The sequence below is a fragment of the Chenopodium album genome, chromosome 6 (genome assembly GCF_948465745.1).
Source record: "Chenopodium album chromosome 6, dcCheAlbu1.1, whole genome shotgun sequence".
Lineage (NCBI taxonomy): Eukaryota > Viridiplantae > Streptophyta > Magnoliopsida > Caryophyllales > Amaranthaceae > Chenopodium > Chenopodium album.
Window position 1 is genome coordinate 32,977,485 of NC_137839.1, and position 20,903 is coordinate 32,998,387.

The 20,903-nt window shown below is 38.0% G+C and overlaps 1 protein-coding gene and 1 non-coding gene across 3 annotated transcripts; one reads left to right on the forward strand and one right to left on the reverse strand.

Annotated features, from left to right (window-relative positions):
• Positions 1-564: 564 nt before the first annotated feature.
• Positions 565-10,584, forward strand: LOC145636009 (uncharacterized). 2 transcript variants are annotated; one of them, XM_081687444.1, is made up of 5 exons: positions 565-939; positions 5,102-5,244; positions 5,657-5,841; positions 10,164-10,277; positions 10,348-10,584. In XM_081687444.1, the coding sequence occupies exons 1-5, from the start codon at positions 682-684 to the stop codon at positions 10,500-10,502; spliced, it is 855 nt and encodes a 284-aa protein (XP_081543570.1). In that variant the 5' UTR covers positions 565-681; the 3' UTR covers positions 10,503-10,584. The 2 variants fall into 2 exon arrangements, with proteins under 2 accessions (XP_081543570.1, XP_081543571.1); XM_081687445.1 differs by having other exon boundaries at positions 10,170-10,277.
• Positions 10,585-18,434: 7,850 nt separating this feature from the next.
• On the reverse strand, positions 18,435-18,540 carry LOC145637543 (small nucleolar RNA R71). Its single transcript, XR_014114315.1, has one exon. It is a non-coding gene; the product is annotated as a small nucleolar RNA R71 (small nucleolar RNA).
• Positions 18,541-20,903: the final 2,363 nt, after the last annotated feature.

The window sequence follows — 20,903 nt, forward strand, 5'->3', positions numbered from 1 at the left end:
TGTCCTTGCAAAAAATGTTGTTAAAATGGTATGTTCTCACAAAAAAAAATTTATAAGGTAGTTTCTGACAAAAAAAGTCATTTATAAGGTAGTTTCTAACAAATTTAAATCAATTCAATATCCAAAATCCCAACAAAATTGACCAAATTATGTCAAAATCAATAATGATAATAATGAATCAGTAAATCAGTATCTATAGAGCCAAGTTTAGCTAATTCAATTATACAATTACTCAAATTTAGCTAATTCAATTATACAAGCAAGTTAATTAATCAAATTCTTTCAATTATACCAACAAGTTTTACTCAGCAAAATGGCCGCTATTGCCGCCAATTGACAATGCCGGGTCAAATTTACCAGAATCCGACCACAACCCACCAGATTAACAACCCATATCGCACCGCTAGTCGAAGAACTACGAACTCGTCGAAGAAAATTAATGGAGAACTTTAGTTGGAAAGGGAAAGTATGGGGAAGGGAAATTGAAAACGGAAAATTTGTTGTAACTGTATATAGAACCGCGCGAATATGTATTTGTTTCACAGCTGGGTCCCGCAAGAGTACGCCAGATACATATGTGGGCCCTGCATTTGCTTGTGCTGGGAAAATAAACCCCAGCAATTTGCTGGGTTAAGCTTTACCCCAAAGGGCAGCCTTTTAACATTTGTCCCAGAAAACGCCATGAGCAGCAAGCAGACAGTAGAAGAAGCAGTTGCAGTAGCAGCAGAAGTAGAAGAGGAGGATGTTAAAGTAAAATTAGGGTGTTATGGTGGATTTGTGAAGTTAATCGAAGACCCATCTGAGGAAATCATGCTTTTATGGGGTCTTCAACAACCCATCTTTTCCAAACCCAACGCTTTTGTTCATCAGTCCTCTCTTTCTCTCCGTCTCGACGCTTTTGGCCATTCTATCAACATTCTTCAGTCTCCATCTTCTCTGGTACTCCTCTCTTTTCAACTTTTTAATTTACATCGTGTTTTTTGCTTCTTTGTCACACTAATTTTTGTGGGGTTTTCGTGTTCAAGATTGATTTTAACTCCGTATTTTGCATTTTTGATAAATTGTTATGCAATTAAGGTTATACAATTAGTTTTAGTTGTATATATCTTGAATTACATACATTAAACTATCCGATGACTATACGGTATAATCACTTTGCATCATGTAGCCGAGTGCGGACCCAACTTATGGGATTAAGGCTTTGATTGATTGATTGAATGAAGTTATTTGACCCTTTTGATTAAAAATAAAAAAGAACTGTCCCTTAATTTGAATGAAAATTGAGCAAGAGGGTTATCACTGTTTAATCTTATGAAATTTGAGAGATAATGAAATAGCTGACACAATTTGAATATTTTGATCCTAGTATAATAACTTGGACTTTAATCTTTTATGATCTCTTAAATTGGTTTTGAAAAACGAAAGATACATAACTACTACGGCATAAATCATGTATGAATTATGAATAAGCTGCCACATTTAATTGAACTTTAATATAGTGAAAATTTGTCTAGGACAACCTTTTAAAATTTTCTTGGCAAAGTCAGACCCTATTATTTTTCTTTTTTTGTTAACGACGACCAACCCCCATTTTCAGGTGTGGATCCACCGGAATCTGGCGTTGACCCTCACTTGCGTGACCCTTATTTCCCCTAATTGCACCCCACCATCATACCACAATCATCATTGACCACCACCATCATCACTGACCACCATAGGAACCACCGCACCAGACCACCAACACCAAGGCAACCATAAACACCTTCGACATTGGACCATTATAACCACCAATCTTCATCTTCTTTACCGCTGCCACCACCACCACCAGCCACATTCTTCTTTGTCTCAATTAAGGATCTCAAATCGACTCGAAAGAGAGAGAAATGGGTGTGCAATCTTAGAAAACGACGGAAATTGATCAGATTTAAAGCTAGGGTTGGTATTTTGGTGGTGGATTTAGATTTGATGCGGTCTGCGGGGAGGGTGAGTAAGGTGGGTTAAATTCCTGCCGTGAGGTGGCTTTCAATTTGCTGCGAGGAGGGTGATTGTATGGTGAGGTTTAGGGATTTTGCTGGTGGTGGACTGGTGGGGTTTTGGGATTTCGTTGGTGGTGGGGTTTCAGATTTCGTTGATGGTGGGTTTTAGGTGGTGGTGGGGTTTCAGATTTCGCTGATGGTGGGTTTTAGGTGGTGGTGGGGTTTCAGATTTCGCTAATGGTGGGTTTTAGGTGGTGGTGGGGTTTCTAGTTGTGGTGTTGATGGTGCCCCGGTGGAAGTGGTGGTTCGAGTGGAGTACGAACAGCATACTGGTAGTGAAGGGGTGTCAAAGTCGGATTCTGGTGGGTCAATGCTTGAAAGGGGGGTTGGTCGTCGTTAGCGGAAAAAAAAAAAAAAAAAATTATTATAAGGTCTTGACTTTGCCAAGAAAATTTTAAAAGGTTGTCCTAGACAAAAAAATGCCTTTTAAAAGGTTGTTCTAGACAAATTTTCCTCATATAAACTGCATTTTATTCTGGTTTGTCTAGTGTTTGGAGGTTGAAATTCTATTAGAATATGGTTCTTGTATCTAAAATAAACAATCATTATGTCTTTCATATATAGGGCAGTTTTTGTGTTGACAAAAGTCATATGTGATACTACTAAAAAGTATTGTACCATTTTCATAAATTTTCATGAACGCAGTCACACGCAGAAACAATCCCCTGTCAGTTTATCATGAAGTGCAACAGGTTTTTTAAAATGATACAGCGTTCTCAACGGAAGGTAATAGCCACAATGTCCACTTACCTCATACCTAAGGATTCAGCAAGTTTTCACCAGTTATGTAGTTAAATTAATTTGGCATGCGTGTGCCCTCTTCATCACTCAGGCGGACATGTGTTGAGATACAATGCGAATTGAAACTTTTTGAAAGAAGTTACCTTTTTTTTGGTTTACAGATTTTATATGTGAGATTATTTCAATGCCAAGGGAGTACACTTGTAACTGTCTTTGTATACAATTCATGTTTTCTTGACTATTTAAATTGCATCTCCCATTGGCAAGAAACTGGGTTTTTTGACAAAGCAGATAGAGCCAGGTCAAATAAAAAAAATGCAATAATGCAATTTTTTATAGGAATTTGGATCATTTTTATATAATTTTTTATAGGAATTTGGACAAAGCAGATAGAGCCAGGTCAATTTTTTAATAGGATTACCCGAGACAATAAACTTAATTGTGTCGGGTAATCCTCTTATCTCTAGCTTTGTATAGCAAGTATTTCAATTCAGAAGGGTCTAATGGAGAGTCAAAGAGACAAAGACTACCTCTATGTAGTTTCAGGTGGCAATGTATTATTCTTCAAACCATTTTTCAAGTACTTTCTTAAATATTGTAAATGCAAATGGGTGATATTATATGCCCATATTGTAAGAAAAACTAAAAAAATCTACTTTATAACCCAAGGAGGCTACCTCTCTTAACCAATTTTAAAATGGAAACTTAAGTTGGGTTTTGTTAGGGAGCTCCTCTCCACTGTCTATCCTCCATCTGCTATAACAAATTAATACTCGAGCTCAGTTAAGTGGTTTGCACCATATGTTAGACACCTATAGGTGTCTCCTTATTTGTAGGGCCTGGGTGCGTTGTTAACGTATTTTTATTAAAAAGAGTATTCTACACGCACACTTAAGGAGAAATTGTTAATTGTAACTGTGAGTATTATTTTTCTCGCATTGAAAGATAGTTCAAAGATATTTTGGTTTCTAACCCAAGTGGAATTTTACTTCTATTGCTAATTGGTTTTAAGATGGAAACTCACTTTGAGCTTTGTTAGTGGGCTTCTCTTCCTTGTCTTCCCCATATGTTATAGCAACCTTAAAAAAAAACACAGTTTGTATCTATGTCCCTATAACTAGTGAGGCTGAAAAAAAAAAAAATCTATAGGGTGGGCCTCTTAAAAAAATTCAACGACACACTGATAGCTCAATATATAGTTTAAGAATGATAAAATTAAAAAAAACAAAAAAAATGTAACAAAGAACTCCACAAATAATGGACCTCATAATCAATTTTGTAACTTTTCGACTCCTTCCTGAAGTAGTTGACCCAAAGAGCCCACCTAGACCCACTGGTGGTTTTGAGTTTTTGACAATCTTTTATATATATATGTTGATGTTGCTATAACCATTTTTACCATTTTAGGTGTAACCTAGATTGCAGTGATATGTGTCATTATAACCTTGTACTTACTAAAGTATCTAAATATCCAAAGACTCTTAATCTATTTCTCTAACATTCTTATATCTACTATCAAAGTATTGACATGACATACTTTCAAGTTTAAGGAGAGTATTGAGAAATACCCTGAATTGAAGAGGACTTTATATGCAGGAGTGTATCACTCTTTGTGAATTTTTGTACTATAACACATTAGCACTTGCACTACTTTTCTACCTTTAATTAGATGTAGGGCTGTTAATGAGCTGAGCTGAGCTGAGCCGAGCCGAGCCGAGCCCAAATAGTCAAATACTGGTAGGCTTGGCTCGAGCTCGTGAGTTTGGGTTCGAGGCTCCAATCGAGCTCGTGGCTCATCGAGCCTTGAAAATCGAGCTCGGCTTGAGCTTGTGGCTCCGGTCGATTTCGTTATTGACTCAGTTCAAAATCACTAAGCTCGAATAGTTCACGAGCACGCTCGGCTTATTAACAAAACTACTTAGATATATACTTCCAATGTTCTTTTTTAGTTGACCTGTTATGATTTTTGACAGTATTCCCAAATTCTACTGTGACTAACTTTTGTAATATATAATTTTTTTAAAAAAAAACATAGTCATGTGGAATCTTAATAGATTTGCCTCAATGTGTATGTTTAGAGTATTTAATTTTTATAATTTTTACTTATTGATAATTAGAGATATAAACAATTGAATTTATGCGTTATCAAACGTGATAAAAGAAACATGTCAATTAAAAAAGAATAGGGGAAATACTCTCTATTCTCCTCATGATGTATTGTTCACTTCAAAGGCTTTGAATTTTATGTGATTTCTTAGCTGTCTTTCTTTGATCAGCTAAACCATGATTGTGAGTTTTGTTTATTTGAGCTTATATAATTGCAGATGACACCTGGAGTGACTGGATCAGTAATGTGGGATAGTGGTATTGTTTTAGGGAAATTTTTGGAACATGCGGTGGACTCAGAGAAGCTGCTTCTTCAGGGGAAAAAAGTTGTTGAGTTGGGCTCTGGGTGTGGATTAGTCGGGTATAAAACAGCTTACCATATAGTTTCTATTTTATCTTCAAATATTTATTTATTAGATATCAGTCTCCTGTTCTTTATCTAGAGAGAAAAAAGGTGGGCAAAAAAAAAAAAAAATACTGATTTGCTCTTGTATGCTGAAAGTTATTCGTTATTAACCAGGTGTATAATTCTTATTTAAAGAGGCTTTAAACCTGTACCCAAGGGATATTGAGGTAAATAAAATGCTTTCTGGTTCACTAGCTTGTCTGGACCAGCAGTATCCAATACTAAGAGTAATTGTGTGTTTAAGATGTCGAATCATAAAAAAGAATATATTTAAGACTTTTGAGTTTCTGACTTAAATCTGTAATTGATCATGAAATATTCTATATTCTTTGGACTGGCTTTAGACTTATAATAAGTGTACTTTAAGCTGCATTGCAGCTCTTTCTGGTGCACAGGTTACGTTAACAGATCTTCCTGATAGGCTGAGGCTGTTGAAAAAGAATGTTGACACCAATTTAAATTCTAGTGACATATTGGGCTCGGGAATGGTCAGCGAACTCATCTGGGGAGAAGATCCTGATCCTGATATACTTGATCCATTGCCAAATTATGGTAAGCTTTTGCCACAATCTTTTTGCTATAAATTTTTTATAGGGTTGCTTGTCTTATTTTACATGTCTTATAATCATGCACTAGTTGCATTTTCTTCTGTTTACAACAAATCAAAGTTTATACTCCATTTAAATTTATCTGAGTTTGGCTGATTGGCTTTTTCTATATACATGCATTACAGTTACAGGAAATACAATGACCTTTGCTTCCCTTCAATTCTTGCTTTAAAATAAAATGAATACTTGCTTTCTTTTTTCCATTAAGAAGATAAATAAGGGACAGGACAAAAAGTATAAAATATGACATAGCTAAATCTCTATTGGTTGTCTATTACACAATTATAAGTAAGAGGAATATTAGCTTTCTTTTTTCATAAACAAGAAAAGTAATGTGGCAAAGCTTTTAGGACTAGTCATACTTCTCGCTTTAAACATGAATAACTTAATGAGTATTTTTTTTATGCAATTCTGACTTACCAAGCAAGCTAGCTGCCATACCAACTGCAACGGACTAGCGTGGTTCGAATGAGAAAAGTGGTCGGAAGGTTGATCGATAGATAAAACACAAGGCTTGCGTACAACGTAAATGGCTTTAGGCCATCACTCTCCAAGAACTCACTGCAATAATTTTCTGTCTAAAACTTCTCTACTCTAGACTACTCCTATTTATACTACTACTACATTGCATAAGTTGGCAACACCGCAACAGGGCCTTAATTACTACTCTTGTCTTCTTCTGCTTTACCACAGTAGCAACAAACACCAAGACTGCTGCCTGCAGCTTTAGGTTTCCTCCCTGGTTTTGTATGGGCCACGACTTGTTGTTGTTGTTGGTGTGCTGCTATGCTGTTGTCCCCTCTGTTGTCTGCAGTAGGTGACCTCGGTGGCTGGTGGGTGCATTGCAATACCGCCCCCCAAAAGAGTCACCTTGTCCTCAAGGTGGAAGTCAAGAAGCTCATCCGACGGTTCCTCAAACACCGTGCTGTATGCTGCTGGTGCTCCTTGTAAAAATTTCGGTGGTTCACTCACTGACTTCCCTTTTTCATCTTCGAGCTGATTTGACTCAACTAACAACCCCTCCTTCTGTTTTCTAGAAGTCATAGCCTTGAGTGTGATCCCCGTGTGAGCCAAGCCCGTATCACCCTTGATAGTCACTGTCCTCCCTTCCACCGAAAAGCTCATCTCCTGCGATTTCCAGTTTGCCAACACCGGCCCTAATTTTTTCAGCCACTGCACGCCGAGTGCTACGTCAGAATTTCCCAATTGGAGGGGCACAAATCCTTCCTCAATCGTCAATTCATCACTCATCTTCAACTGGACCCCCACACAACGTCCTTGCCCTTGAATAATCTCACTGTTACCCAAGGATACCCCGAAGTTACCATCTCCGGTCACTGGAATTCCCAATTCTTCTACCGCCCAACGAGAGATTAAGTTGTGTGTGGCTTCGGGATCGATCATCACCACAACCGACTTTCCTTTAATTTCTCCAGTCAATTTCATCACACTCGGTTTGGTCCTGACCATCGAATTGAAAGAGGCGTCGGCTGGAATTTGTTCTACCATACTCGCCGGAACCTCCATCGCCATAAACTCTCCCTCAGTGCCCTCATCCTCCTCCTCTACAAGCAGGACACTCAGTCCCTTGTGCATACGTGAGTGGGTCCGGTCCAACGACCGTCACACCTAAAACAAAGCCCCTTCTCCTTCTACTCTTGAATTTCTCTCACAGTCAGCCTCCTTACTTCGCCGTTGAAACAAGATGAACTCAGGTTGCTACGGTTCTGGTAAGTGGAGGTGGGTCGGTTAACAGAGGCACTCGAAATTTGGGAGCTATTTGTGTTGGAATGGCTTGGGTTGGTGTTTGCTTGTGGGTTGAATTTGTAAGGGTTAGTGGGCTGGAAGTGGCTTGTATTTGTATTGGGCTGGAAGTGGTGTGGGTCTGTGTTTGTTTGGGTTTGGGTGTTCGTAATTAGATTCCGTGTAGTTTGTGGGTTAGATTGGGTGGGGTCAAATATCAGGTTAGAGGAGGCTGAGTTGTGGGCCGGCCCATTTCCAAGAATAGTAGCAGACGGACTCCTATTATAATAAGAGTAGGGCTCAGATCTTGAACTTACTCCACCCGTTTTTCTTAGACCCGCAACCCGATTGCGTTCTTCGACCCGTATTGCAAGGTCCATTGCATCTTCTAGGTTAAGTGGGTTAAGCATTCGAATTTCTGATTAAATCTCCTCCTTAAGGCCATTGATGAAATATCCTTTCATCAGACTTTAAGGGATGTCCGTCAACGGCGACGCCCTCTCGATGAAGGCCCTCCGGTACTCCACCACGGTGGTGGTTTGCTCCACCGCGAGCCACTGCTCATGTAGGCTTCCCGCATTAACTGGCCGAAACTGATTCAATACTCGGGTCTTGAGGTCCTCCCATCCGATTGGTGGTCGGCGCCGACTTTCCCATTGGTACCAACGCAATGCATCTTCCTCCATAGCCACAACCGCCGCCTGCAATCTCGATCTCCGTCAACCTATAAAATTGAAAATATTGTTCTCCTCAAAGAATCCAGCCGTCGGGATCAGAACCTCAAAAGTTGGCATCTCCAACTTGCGATATTTCCAGTTCCCACGACCTTCATGGTGTTCGTTGGTATTTAGAAAATCCCCTCCTGCTCCGGGGTCCCAATTTCCGAATCGGAGGCCAGGATAGCCACCAGCACCGGAAAAGTGCTTTGCCTCGTCTTCCACCGCAATTGGTGTCTTGTCTTTATCCTTTAGGTTGCCATCATTCCTCTGATTTCATCAAAAAATTTATCTTGGTTGTTCTTCATAAGGGAGTTTTGTTGGTTCTGATTGTCTCTGAACCAGTTCATGCGACCTTCAAGTTTTTGGGTTGCCTCGTCTATGGCAGCCATGTTCTTGCGGTAGACTCCTCAATAGCTTCTCTGTTTTTGCGGGCCTCTTCCTCCTGATTTCTGTTAAATCGTTCAATTAATTTGTTTTGCAACTCCTCAATGCTCTCTCGAATAGTCGTCATCAAGATTTGCGTGATGGAGTTCTCGCCATCTCCCACCTTGTCGCTGATTTCTTCTAAGCGTTCTTCAATGGCCTCAACTCGCGGTATGGTCACTGTCGGCGCTGCTGGTGCCATGGCTGCTCTGATACCAACTGCAACGGACTAGCGTGGTTCGGATGAGAAAAGTGGTTGGAAGGTTGATCGATAGATAAAACACAAGGCTTGCGTAGAACGTAAATGGCTTTAGGCCATCACTCTCCAAGAACTCTCTACAATAATTTTCTGCCTAAAACTTCTCTACTCTAGACTACTCCTATTTATATTACTACTACTACATTGCATAAGTTGGCAACACCGCAACAGGGCCTTAATTACTACTCTTGTCTTCTTCTGCTTTACCTCAGTAGCAACAAACACCAAGACTGCTGCCTGCAGCTTTAGGTTTCCTCCCTGGTTTTGAATGGGCCACGGCTTGTTGTTGTTGTTGGTCTGCTGCTCTGCTGCTGTCCCCTTTGTTGTCTGCAGTAGGTGAGCTCGGTGGGTGGTGGGTGCATTGCAAAATGCTTATGGCAGTGTTTTTCAACTTATCAAAGTTTTAATATTTTATAAAAGGCAACATGAACATTAATACAGCAAAAGATGGGCCTTCATCTGGATCAGCTGGTGGTATGATTGCTCTTTTCCCTGGATCACTGTTAGATATCCTAACTTCTTTGTCTAAAGGTTTTTATACTTTATTTGATTAATATGCCAAAGCTATTCAAACTAGCCTTGAAATGCTACCTTTTAAATTGATATAGTAAGCACAACCATAGGAGATAAGCCTTAATTTGATATCTGTATCTCATTACTGTATTGGTCTTGTTGTAGATTGACCATAATGTAATCTTTTTAAGGGATGCTCTCTAAAGTCTAAACTAGCAAACTCAAAGATCTAACGTTGCTTATCGCTTCTTGCTTCAAGGGAGAGGAGCAATAAGGTATTTAGGCAGAGCTTAATTAATTTCTGCTTCCTTATGTCTGATAATTTTGTATGCTTTCCACGTCCCATAGCAATTAGGGTCTAGATCTTCTTTGTCATAAGATTTGAAAATTTTCCTCATTCTGGTATCGACTGATTCTTTTTCTATTAACTTTATTCTATGATTGAGCCTGGATTATTATTTTCCCCTTACCTTCAACTGGCTGTCTCAAGCTGCATCTCTGATTCCATATTTCCATTGTCATAAATCTGGAACATCTACATATCTTTATGTGGTATTGTTCTTCTCATTTTATTGATCTTTCCTCTGTTGATGTTATAAATTATCTTAGTGCTAGGTTCAGATGTTATCTACAGTGAAGAAGCTGTTGGAGATCTGTTATCTACCTTACAACAGCTTTGTGACAGGCACACGACAGTTATCTTATCTGGGGAACTTCGCAATGGTACAAATCTTCTTAACCAGTGTATATTATCTGTATGTCTGCAGCAGATTAACAATCTTTCTTTCTTCAGATGCGATTCTTGAACTTTTCCTGGAATCTGCCATAAAAGATTTTTGGATAGGTCAAGTGGATCAATCGGAGTTTCATCCTGAGTATAGCAGTCACCGAGTTGTTATCTACATTTTGGTAAAGAAGGATAATGAAGATTGTATCAATGATAATTGATAATTTATGCTGGTATTTTAAGTTGTAACAACCATTTCTAGCTTCATAATTATCGTCAATTGGAGATTTTATATCCTTTTTATGATAACATCTCATCATGAAGTTGCTTAGTTAAAGAAACTATTGTATTCTATTGAAGCATACCCTAAACAGGTTGTTGAGCATGGGAGTGTTGATTGATCGTGTACAGTTGGAATTTTACTAACTTTCCAACACCCTTAAAGACTTTCATGGAAAGTATACAAAGGAATAGGTAAATCACTTCAGGATCATGGACCAGTCATGGTGGATAGCAACCCAACAGGGGAAATTCCATGGAAAGTGAACAAAGAAAAATAGGAATTTATTCCTCTGAAGCATCCAGTATCTTTATTTGATTCAAGTTCTCTTCGTCTTTGGGTTGAATGGATTAATCATCCCAAGATCTGTTTCTTTGGTTCATTGACCATTTAGAGGAAGTCATGTTGGATTTTACATCTAACGGGTTTTTGAGTTACCTAGAAATAATACTTGGTGACGACTCTTTCAAAGTTACACCCTCAAATATATTGTTCAAATGCAAAGATTTTCATAAAGGAAGATTTTGAGTTAATATAAAAGTTGGGTACTCAACTTTGGCCTTTGTTGCAAATTGGGTACTCAACTTTCAATATTGGCAAATTGGGTACTATGACCTGCCTGAATCTTCTTTTCTGGCAAGTAACCTACACTACCAGGTTACCATATTGCATTCTATTAAATGAAAAAAACTAAAATAACTCAACCTCTTTCTCTCTCTCCTCCTTTTCTCTCTTCCTCCATTAACAAACCTCCATTTATTTTTCAATTATGCAGTAATATTTTCAACATTTCTACTTTTGATATTTGCACATAATTATTGGTGCAATTCGAAGGTTTTTTTTTTTTTTTTTTTATTTAATTTCGCGAATTTTTTTGCTGATGATCAGATTACAACTGGCACAATTTTTAGTGGAGGTAAATTTCTTTGTTTCTATATTTTAACCATTGAAGATGCAAAATTGATTTAAATGGTTACCGAGGTTTTAAATTTTAGTAGGTAGGTTGTCTGGGATAATGAATTGAAGTGAAAAGTATTTTACTTTTGGTTAATGTTTTTAGTATATGGGAGATTTTGAATTGCCATTTATGTAGAAAAAATCAACTAAACAACAAAAAAAAAATGTAGAAAAAATCAACAATTTTTTTTCTTTGACTACCACCACAGCACCACTGCATCCATACCCCCACGAAATTTCCACCTCCATGAAACCCACGCCCACAGATCCGACCACCCTCACGAAAAACCCACAAATTCAACCACCCCCACGAAAGCCCTAAAAAATCCAACCACCTTCACGAACCCAGGCCACCACCCTCACGAAACCTAGGCTAACACCCTCGCAAAAACGCTCGCATAATTCCAACCAACCTCACAAAACCCAAGCCACGAAACGCACTCACGAAACCCCCCACAAATTCAACGGAATCCACTATGAAAACCCCACAAATCCGACGAAACTCACCTTGAATTAGTTTCTTTAAGGTCGGAGAGAAAGAAAGTTGAGCTAAAAAAGGTTGAACAGGAGAGAGAAAATTGGGGAAAGAAGATTTTCTTTTTTTGGTTAATTAATTCAATTGAAGTTTAATTTTTTTTTTTTAATTTTTTTTTTATGTTATTAATGTTTGGTAACCTGTTAACCTGTTGTTAAAGGTCAAAATTCAGGCAATACCCAAGTTTAGTACCCAACTTGCAACAAAGCAAAGTTGAGTACCCAATTTGCAACTTTGGGCAAAGTTTAGTACCCACATTTTATATTTACTCGAAGATTTTCGAACAACAAAAAGTACTAGTAAAAGACTTAGAGCAACCATGGCGAAACAACATCAATAATTATATACTAAAAGACACACCAGCAATGACACGTGTCATTTTCTGGTGTGTCCTTAAGTTTTTTTTTTTTTTTTTGGAAATTTTTTTTAAGAAACAAATTATATATAAAGTAGGAAAAATTGCCCGGAATAATCCCACCTTTGGGCCGTCCGCCCAAAATAATCCCACCTTTGGATTATTTTTTAATAATCTGATCTTTATATCCAATCCGCTCAAAATGGTCCCGGGTGACCAGTAACCGATTGAAAAGGTAATTTTTTTTTTTTAATTTTTTTAATATACACGTGTCATAACTTGATTCGTCCAAAATAATAAAAAAAAAGTAGTATTAAAAAAGTAAAAGCATATAAAAATAAATAAATAAATAAAAAACAACCACCTAAGCCACACCACAACCACCACCATCTCTACCACCACCCTAACCCAAACCCTAGAACTACCACCCCACCCAGATCGGAAACCACCGCTCCACCCAGACCCGTATCCACCGCCGCCTAGAACCGACTGATATCCCAACCCAACCCAAAACCCTTTCGAAAATCAAAACCCACCACACTAGCTAGATGAATTGAGGTCGCGCGGCCTGAATTGAGGTCGGGAAACTGACGGCGCGGCCGTAAAAGGGATAGGGAACGACGGCGTGGCCGTAAAGACGGGGAATGGGGAGGGTGTTGGTGGTTAAGGAAAAGCTCGCCTAGTCGCCTATGCCTGGATTTCGTGGGGAAGGGAAGGTGTTGGTGGTTCAAGGGAGGGGTCATCGCGACGCCAGGGTGTTGGGGTTGGAGGCTGGTGCTTTCGTGATGGAGTTTGGTTTCGAACGTGGTGGGGGAAGGGGGAGGGAGGTCGGGATCGGGACGGGGAATGGTTTCGAAGGTGTTTGGTGGTTTAAGGGGAGGGATACGGTGGTCGGCGCGTTCAGGGGGAGGGGTACGACGGTCGAGGCCTGGGTTTTCGAGGGCGACGTTGCTTGGTTTCGTGAGGGAGGAGGCAGGTTGGTGCTTCAGGCAAGGGGGTTCAGGCCGACGCCGGCGTCAGCGCTGTCGCTGGGGGTCCTGGTGACCGGAGCTACGGGGCAGAGGTGTCAGCGGCAGCGGGAAAGGCTTGGGGTGGTGGTGCTTTTATAAATAATCATTACTTTTATTAATTTTTTTCTTTTAATTGTTTTTTAACTTTTTTTTTTTTGACAAATCACAGGCCAACACGTGTCAAGTAACTTGTTATAACAGGTTACATGACCTGTTGGGACCATTTAAAGCGGATTAGGGGTAAAGGTGGGATTATTTAAAAATAATCCAAAGGTGGGATTATTTTTAGCGGACGACCTAAAGGTGGGATTATTCTGGGCAATTTTTCCTATAAAGTATTAATTTGCTATAAAGTGTAATAGAAGATTTTGATGGATCTTTCTGAAATAAAACATATAAACAAATATAAACTTAAGCCAAAAAAATTAAAATAATATTCTTAACATAATTTTTTATTGACTATTTTTAAAGTAAATACATATTATATACTACATACGTTTATTACAACAAGAGTATATAATTATTTATTTATTTATTTTTTTTTTATTATTTTTTTAATGTAATAGAAGCCACATACAAACTAAAATAATGAAATGCGAATATCAAATCATCAAATGTTTTCTTTTTTTGTGTGTGTTTCGTTGAATAATTTATGAGTAGAATTTCAATCAATTAGTACTTTATGGATACTTCAATAAGACTTGCCAAGAGCAACACATGTTGATTATTCTTAGTGCGTGTAATTTTTCCTTTCATTTTTGTTGATTTTCAACATTCAATTGATATGAATATAACATATGAAAGTCAAAAATATAATAAAGGTTAATTTTAAAATTAAATCATTGAAAATTACCGTGCATGGCACGGGACCTAACCTAGTGTTTGCATAATTTAGAGGTGTTAAAATCTAACTTGGTTGATTTAACTCAAAACTAACTCCAAAAAAAAAAAAATGGACTCAGATTTCGACTTGCATAGTTGCATAGACACGATAATATAGTATGACTCAAGTTTAAAATAGATCAGATCCGATCTAATCTCACCAAAAAGAAAAAGTTCAAGATATTATTTTACTTGCGGTTTTTTTAATCCTTAAAAATCTAAAATTACGTAATGAAATAAATTATAAAAAATTATTTCCTTTGTTTTTTAATAGTTGCAGCACATACTTTTTTCACGCTATTTAAGAAAAGTAGGGTTCATATAATGTAATATACTTTAAAAATGGGGTGAGAGGATGTAAATTTATACTACCTCCGTTTCTTATTATGTGCAACAAAGGGGTATTATTTGTGAGACATAAAATATTCCTTTGTTACACATAATAAGAAACGGAAGAAGTATAACAAAACTTTTTCTCTCATAAAACCCCAAAACCTTTCTTCTCTCTCCTCAACCCACTTCCCCACTAAAAACCTAGGGCCTCATGACATGCTCAAGTCGTATTCACCTAATAAAAAATAAACCTAAATCCACTAACTATGTAGATAGGGAAGAAGGGTCGAACCACAGGGAAACAAGTCAATTTACTCCTAATTAATTAAATGCAATCTAAATTATCAAGTAACAATTTGTTGTAAAAAGGTAATTTAATACTAAAAGTAAGAGTAGGAAGGGAATAAAAAGGTATAAATCAATGAAGGGAAACCTAGAGCATAGGTTCACTAATAAACAATATTCCAGGGCAAATCATAATAAGCAATCATCAAGCATCAATCAATCAGATTATAAAGGGCTTTTGCTACGTATTACAATCACAGAATTAATTTACCGGTATTAAATCTCATATTTCGAATCTCGACTTAACCATTTATAAATTAGTCCTCCTATTGAAACAAAGCCTAAACATCAATTCTCATATGTCGAATCTCGAATTAATATTGCTAAACCCATACAATTAAATCTGGCCAAACCTAATTGCATAGCATTAAGCCAATCAATAGGAAATTAATCAAGCATTGATAATCAACAATCACAAATTACCCCTTCATATTATTTATTAGATTCCCATAAACCCTAGAAATAAAACTACTCAAGCATAATTAAATCTAAACTAATCAAATCAATAAAGCAAGACATAGTGAAAGAGTTAAATAAAATAACTAAAATTAAAAGAGAAGAAATCGTAACCAAAATAAATTTGGATTAAGGAATAGAGTTAAGAACAAAGTTGAGAGAATTTAAGAGAGAGAAAATATTCTACGTAGAGAGAGAAAATATAAAAAGAGAAGGTAATCAAAATTACGTACAAAAATCGTACTTAAACATCCCTAAAACAAATCCTAAACGAAAACTAATCAGGTCTAAAAAAAAACACGCGCCCGATCGGTTTGCTCTTAAGGTTTGCTCTTAACGATACATTCTAGTTGGCTCAAATTGCAAAACACTTCTAGTTCTATATATGCCTTAGCTTTGTGTCATAGTCCTTAAGTTGTGCAATGATTAGGAGAGTAGTGGAAGCCTTTGTCGGTGGAGGGAGTTGACTCACAAGCATATGGAGAAGGTACTTTTTCATTGAGATGTCGAGTGTTTTGAAACCCGCTTTATCTATGTTTTTCCGGCTCCTTCGAGGAGTCACGAGGAACTACCATTGGGGGGGATTTGAACTTTTTGATAAGGACGCAGTAAGATGTGTTGAATAGGCTTAAGTTGAGTATTTTTGGGAAGGTTAGCTAGGCCTTGGCTAGTCATGACCGTGGTTGATCTTAGGCATATACCTCATGCTCGAGTTTTATTGCTTAAGGATTCTTGAATCTATGCATGTGCTTTTCTTTGAGCAAATTGATCTTGGGGTTTGTTTTTTTTGGCAATGTGAATTGCTTGAGGACAAGCATTTGGCTAGCTTGGGGGGATTTGATAAGTGGTTTATTTGACCACTTATTGTGTTAATTTAAACCCGATTTTGCATTCATTTCCCCTCTTTCTAACCCGTTTTTGAATGAAAATGTTTTGTCTCGGCCTTGTCCCCTCTTGGTTTGTGTTTATCCATGTTTTGCAGGTCTATTGACTCAATTTGGAAAGCATTCAATGCATGGTTTGTGTTCAAGGCAAGGAAATTAGAAAATGGAGAGGGCGCTCCAGCTGGAGCGGGCGTGCACCCCTCAGGAGCGGGCGCTCCAAACCTTCTGCCAAGTTTCTGCCAAACTTAATGTCAAGTGCACCCTGTGAGGAGCGGGCGCTCCTCCCCAAACTTTCAAAACTGTTTGTATTTTGAAGACAGATGGAGAGGGTGTGCAACATTCTGGAGCGGGCGCTCCTGGCTGTGGAGCGGGTGTTCCTCAGTTGGAGCGGGCGCTCCTTCGCTGGGAATCCGTTTTCTTTTGACGGATTTCCCTATGTGTTTCGGGGAGTATAAATACTTCCCCTTTAGTTCATTTGTAATTTGGACAGAAATAGCCTAGTTTTTAGATACCCCTCTCAGTTTGAAACATTAATTTAGCTTAGTTTTCATCAAATTAATCATTGTAATAGTTGGTTTCAAGATTCATCCTTAAGAATTGGCACTTTGTATTCAACATTTCCAAGCCTCAATTAGTAACTTCCTTCTACTTTTCTCCATTCAATTTCTGATTTTATTTGTTCTTGCATGATATTTAAATCTTCTTAGTCTTGATAATTTGTTATTGGATGATAGTTATTTCAATTGTTAATCACTTTTCCCCAATTATTGAAGAATTTAGAACCTTAACACTTGTTTGCATGTTGATAAACATGAGTTGTGAGTAGTCTACTTGCTAGGGGTTGGGTGAAGCTCAACCTTTTGGGTTAATTATGCAAATGTGGGAGAAGCATTGATGTTTGTATTGCAATTAAATTGATTATATGAGATTGCTTGTTAGTTCTTCATGATAGGATTAGCTACCCTTGACTTAGGAGCGTGATAGCATGATATGCTTAGTTTGACATGGGAATGTAAATTGAGTATGTCATTACTTATTGTAATTTAATTATGTATCATCTATTGCTAGACTAATGAGGAATCTAAGTTTAGTAGTGTGAGTTGTTTTCTAATTGCATGAGGTTGATTTTACATATTGTCCTTGCTATACCTTGTCTATTTTACTCCATGTTTGCCTAATTGCCTTGGTTGAGTGGATCCCATTCCCTAGTGTCTTTAATCCATCGATTAAGAATCATAGTTTGTTTTTCTACTTGACGAACCCCAATTGACATAGACTTCGAATTAGCTTAAGTGTTAAGATCTTTAGCAACCATATCCCGTTCCTTGTGGACCGAACTCTTACTTATCATTATGCTTGGTGTGTAAGGTGTTTGTTAATAAATGTGTTTGATTGAGTGTGGAATGTGCGACCGTTCTAACGCCCATCAAAATGGCGCCGTTGCCGGGGAACGGTGTTGTTGATTGCTAATTGATTACTTGAGTCTAGTTCACCATAAAACAACAAAATTTCAAAAAGAGTGTGTTTCTATTTTTTGGCTACACTTGTAGCCTCGTTACTAATTGCAATTGTCGAGAGTGTATGCGCAGAAATCATAATAGGATTTTGGTGCCTTACGATGCCGAGATTGAGCAAACTTATAGGAGAAGAAGGAGAGCCGGTTTTAGGCCATTAACTACTTCCCCAACTAGGGAGGTCAATTTCAAGGAAAGACAAGAACAAATGGCTGGTGAGGAATAACCGATCCAAATACCCTTGAAGGAGTTGGGAACTCTGGGAGTTTATAGAGCTTCAAGTGGCATCTCTCCAGTCATTACTCAAGCCAATGATTTTGAAATACGCCCCGCAATGATTAATTTGATCGAAAGGAGGCAATTTAGTGGAGCAAAACATGAGAGCCCTCTTGCACATTTGAACGAATTTGAAAAATATTGCAACACGATCAAGGTAAATGGGGTAACTCAAGAATTTGTGAGACTAAAGCTATTTCCTTTCTCCTTGATAGGAAGGGCTATTGAATGGCTTGAGAAAGAAGTAAGGCCGAACTCCTTGAGAACTTGGGACGAGGTCACCATGGCTTTCTTAGGGAGATTCTACTCTTAAAAGAAGAAGACCGAGGCAAGGGCTTTGATACAAGGTTTCCGTCAACGGGCTAGTGAAACCATTTATGAGGCTTGGGAGAGGTATAAAGAATATCAAAGGGAGTGTCCCCATCATGGCATTCCGACCTACCAAGTGCTTCAAATCTTATATGGGGGCTTGAGCCCACAAGGAAAGACTAGCCTAGATGTGGGAGCGGGTGGCCCGATTATGAACAAGACGGAGGAGAAAGTCATAGAGATAATTGTGGATGTGGTGAGAAACCACATGGATTGGAAAGAAGGAGAAAGAGAGTCTCTAAACAAGGAAGGAAATGCGGTTTACTCCGTTGATCACGTTAATGCCGTCAGCAATTTGACTTCCCAAATCGCCAACCTTGGAAAGGAGATGACATCCATCAAGGCAAAACTAGAGACCTCTAGTTCAACACAAGAGAATCCCTCCCAATCTAAGGGGAGAGGTATGAATTCTAACTCTTCTCCCTCTACTTCTAATAACATGCCTCATGGATGTTTGTTTTGTGATAGTTGTGGGTCATATGACCATGAGACCTCTTCTTGTAATTATGATTCCCAACCTCAACCTTAATACGAAGATGGTAATAAAAATGAAAATTAACAAGTTAATGCCTTGTCTTATGATAATAGACATAGGAATGACAATCAAAGATACTCACCAAATCGAAGAGAACAAGGAGGAAATTCCTATAACCAAAGAGGAAATGATTACGATTACCAAAAGGACCAAAATCCCCAAGGTAACCACAACCAACAAGGTGGTTATGGTAACCATAATAATAATAATCTAGGAAACTATGGGAATTAAGGGCAATATCACCAAGGGGGAAACTCTAATAATCGGAACAATTGGAACAACAATAATAGTAGAGGTTCTTCTAATCAAAATGCTTCCAATTCAAATGTTAGAGGTAATAGAGCTTCCCAGGACAACTACTATGCACAAGCACCACCTAGTAGGTCTAGCTTGGAGGAAATGATGGAAAGTCAAACTAAAATGTTCAATACTTTCATGGCCTCTAGTGAAAAGAAATTTAGTGAATTCATGACCCATAATAAAATGCCTGAGACACAAATTTCTCAATTGGCCAATGCTTTGAAGGAAGGGACTAGCACTTCTAATAAACTTCCACCCCAAGGACTAGATCCTAATAGGCCCGTAAATGCTATATCAACAACGAGTGGTAAGGTGTTAGAAGAAAGTGTTCCTTAAAGAAGCAATGAGATAATGAACATGAGTGAGCCTCCCCTTGAGAATGATTTTGAGCAAGAGAGAGAGAAAAACCATGAGAATGAAAAAGAGAAAGAGTGTGAGAAAGAAAAAGAATTTGAGAAAGAAAAAGAAAGTGAAAAAGAGAAATATTTTTAAAAAGAGAGTGAAGAGAAAAGAGAAAAAGAGAGAGAAACAAAACAATTGCAAAAGCTACCATATCCTCACAAATATGTTAGAAACAAATTAGATGTGCAATTTGGAAAGTTTCTTGAAACATTGAAACAAATTCACCTTTCAATTCCTTTTACCGATGCTATCAAGCAAATGCCTAACTATGCTAGGTTTTTGAAATATATTTTGAGTGGAAGGAGAAAGTGTGAATTGGTGGAAATGGTGAATCTCACCGAGAATTGTAGTGCAATCATCATGAATAAAATTCCACCGAAATTGAAAGACCCCGGTAACTTTTCTATCCCTTGTGCTATATATAATATGCAAATTGATAATGCTTTATGTGATCTTGGGGCTAGTGTTAGCCTTATGCCATATTCGGTATATCAAAGACTTGAGATAGGGGAACTTCTACCCACCAACATTACCTTACAATTGGCCAATCGTTCCATAAAATTTCCAAAAGGTAAGGTAGAGGATGTTCCTCTAAGGGTGGGAAAGTTTGTAATCCCGGTGGATTTTGTTGTGTTAGAGATGGATGAAGATGTAAACATTCCAATAATTCTAGGAAGACCTTTTCTTGATACTTCGGGCGCTTTAATAGATGTTAAAATTGCTAAAATTTCACTAAAAGTAGGAGATGAGGTGATAGAATTTGATTTGAATGTGAGCATGAAATATCCAAGCTCTAGTCTTGATAATTGTATGATGATTGATACTATTGATTCTATTGTGACTTCTATGCATGAGCACTTGCTCACTACTAACGATGCCCTTGAGAATGTCCTTTTGAATAAGGAAAAGATAGGTGAGCAAGGCAAGGAGATGATTGTATGAAGGAATGCTTGAAGGAAGTACTGAAGAAAGCATTGAGCAAGTATGCATGGGAATCACAAGCAATGATGCTTTGGAAATAGCTACCTCAAGAGAAGGTAAGGGTGTTCCAATGGTAGAGTTAAAACCTCTACCATCACACCTAAGGTATGAGTTTTTGGGTCCTAATTCAACTTTTCCGGTAATAGTGAATTCTTCTTTGAACGAGTGCCAAACTAAAATGTTATGTGGTATTTTAAGAAACCACCAA

Coding starts and splice junctions, on each gene's coding strand:
- LOC145636009 (XM_081687444.1), top strand. CDS start 682: ATGAGCAGCAAGCAGACAGTAGAAGAAGCAGTTGCAGTAGCAGCAGAA. Junction 940..5,101: donor TTCAGTCTCCATCTTCTCTG/GTACTCCTCTCT, acceptor ATATAATTGCAG/ATGACACCTGGAGTGACTGG. Junction 5,245..5,656: donor TCTGGGTGTGGATTAGTCGG/GTATAAAACAGC, acceptor GTGTACTTTAAG/CTGCATTGCAGCTCTTTCTG.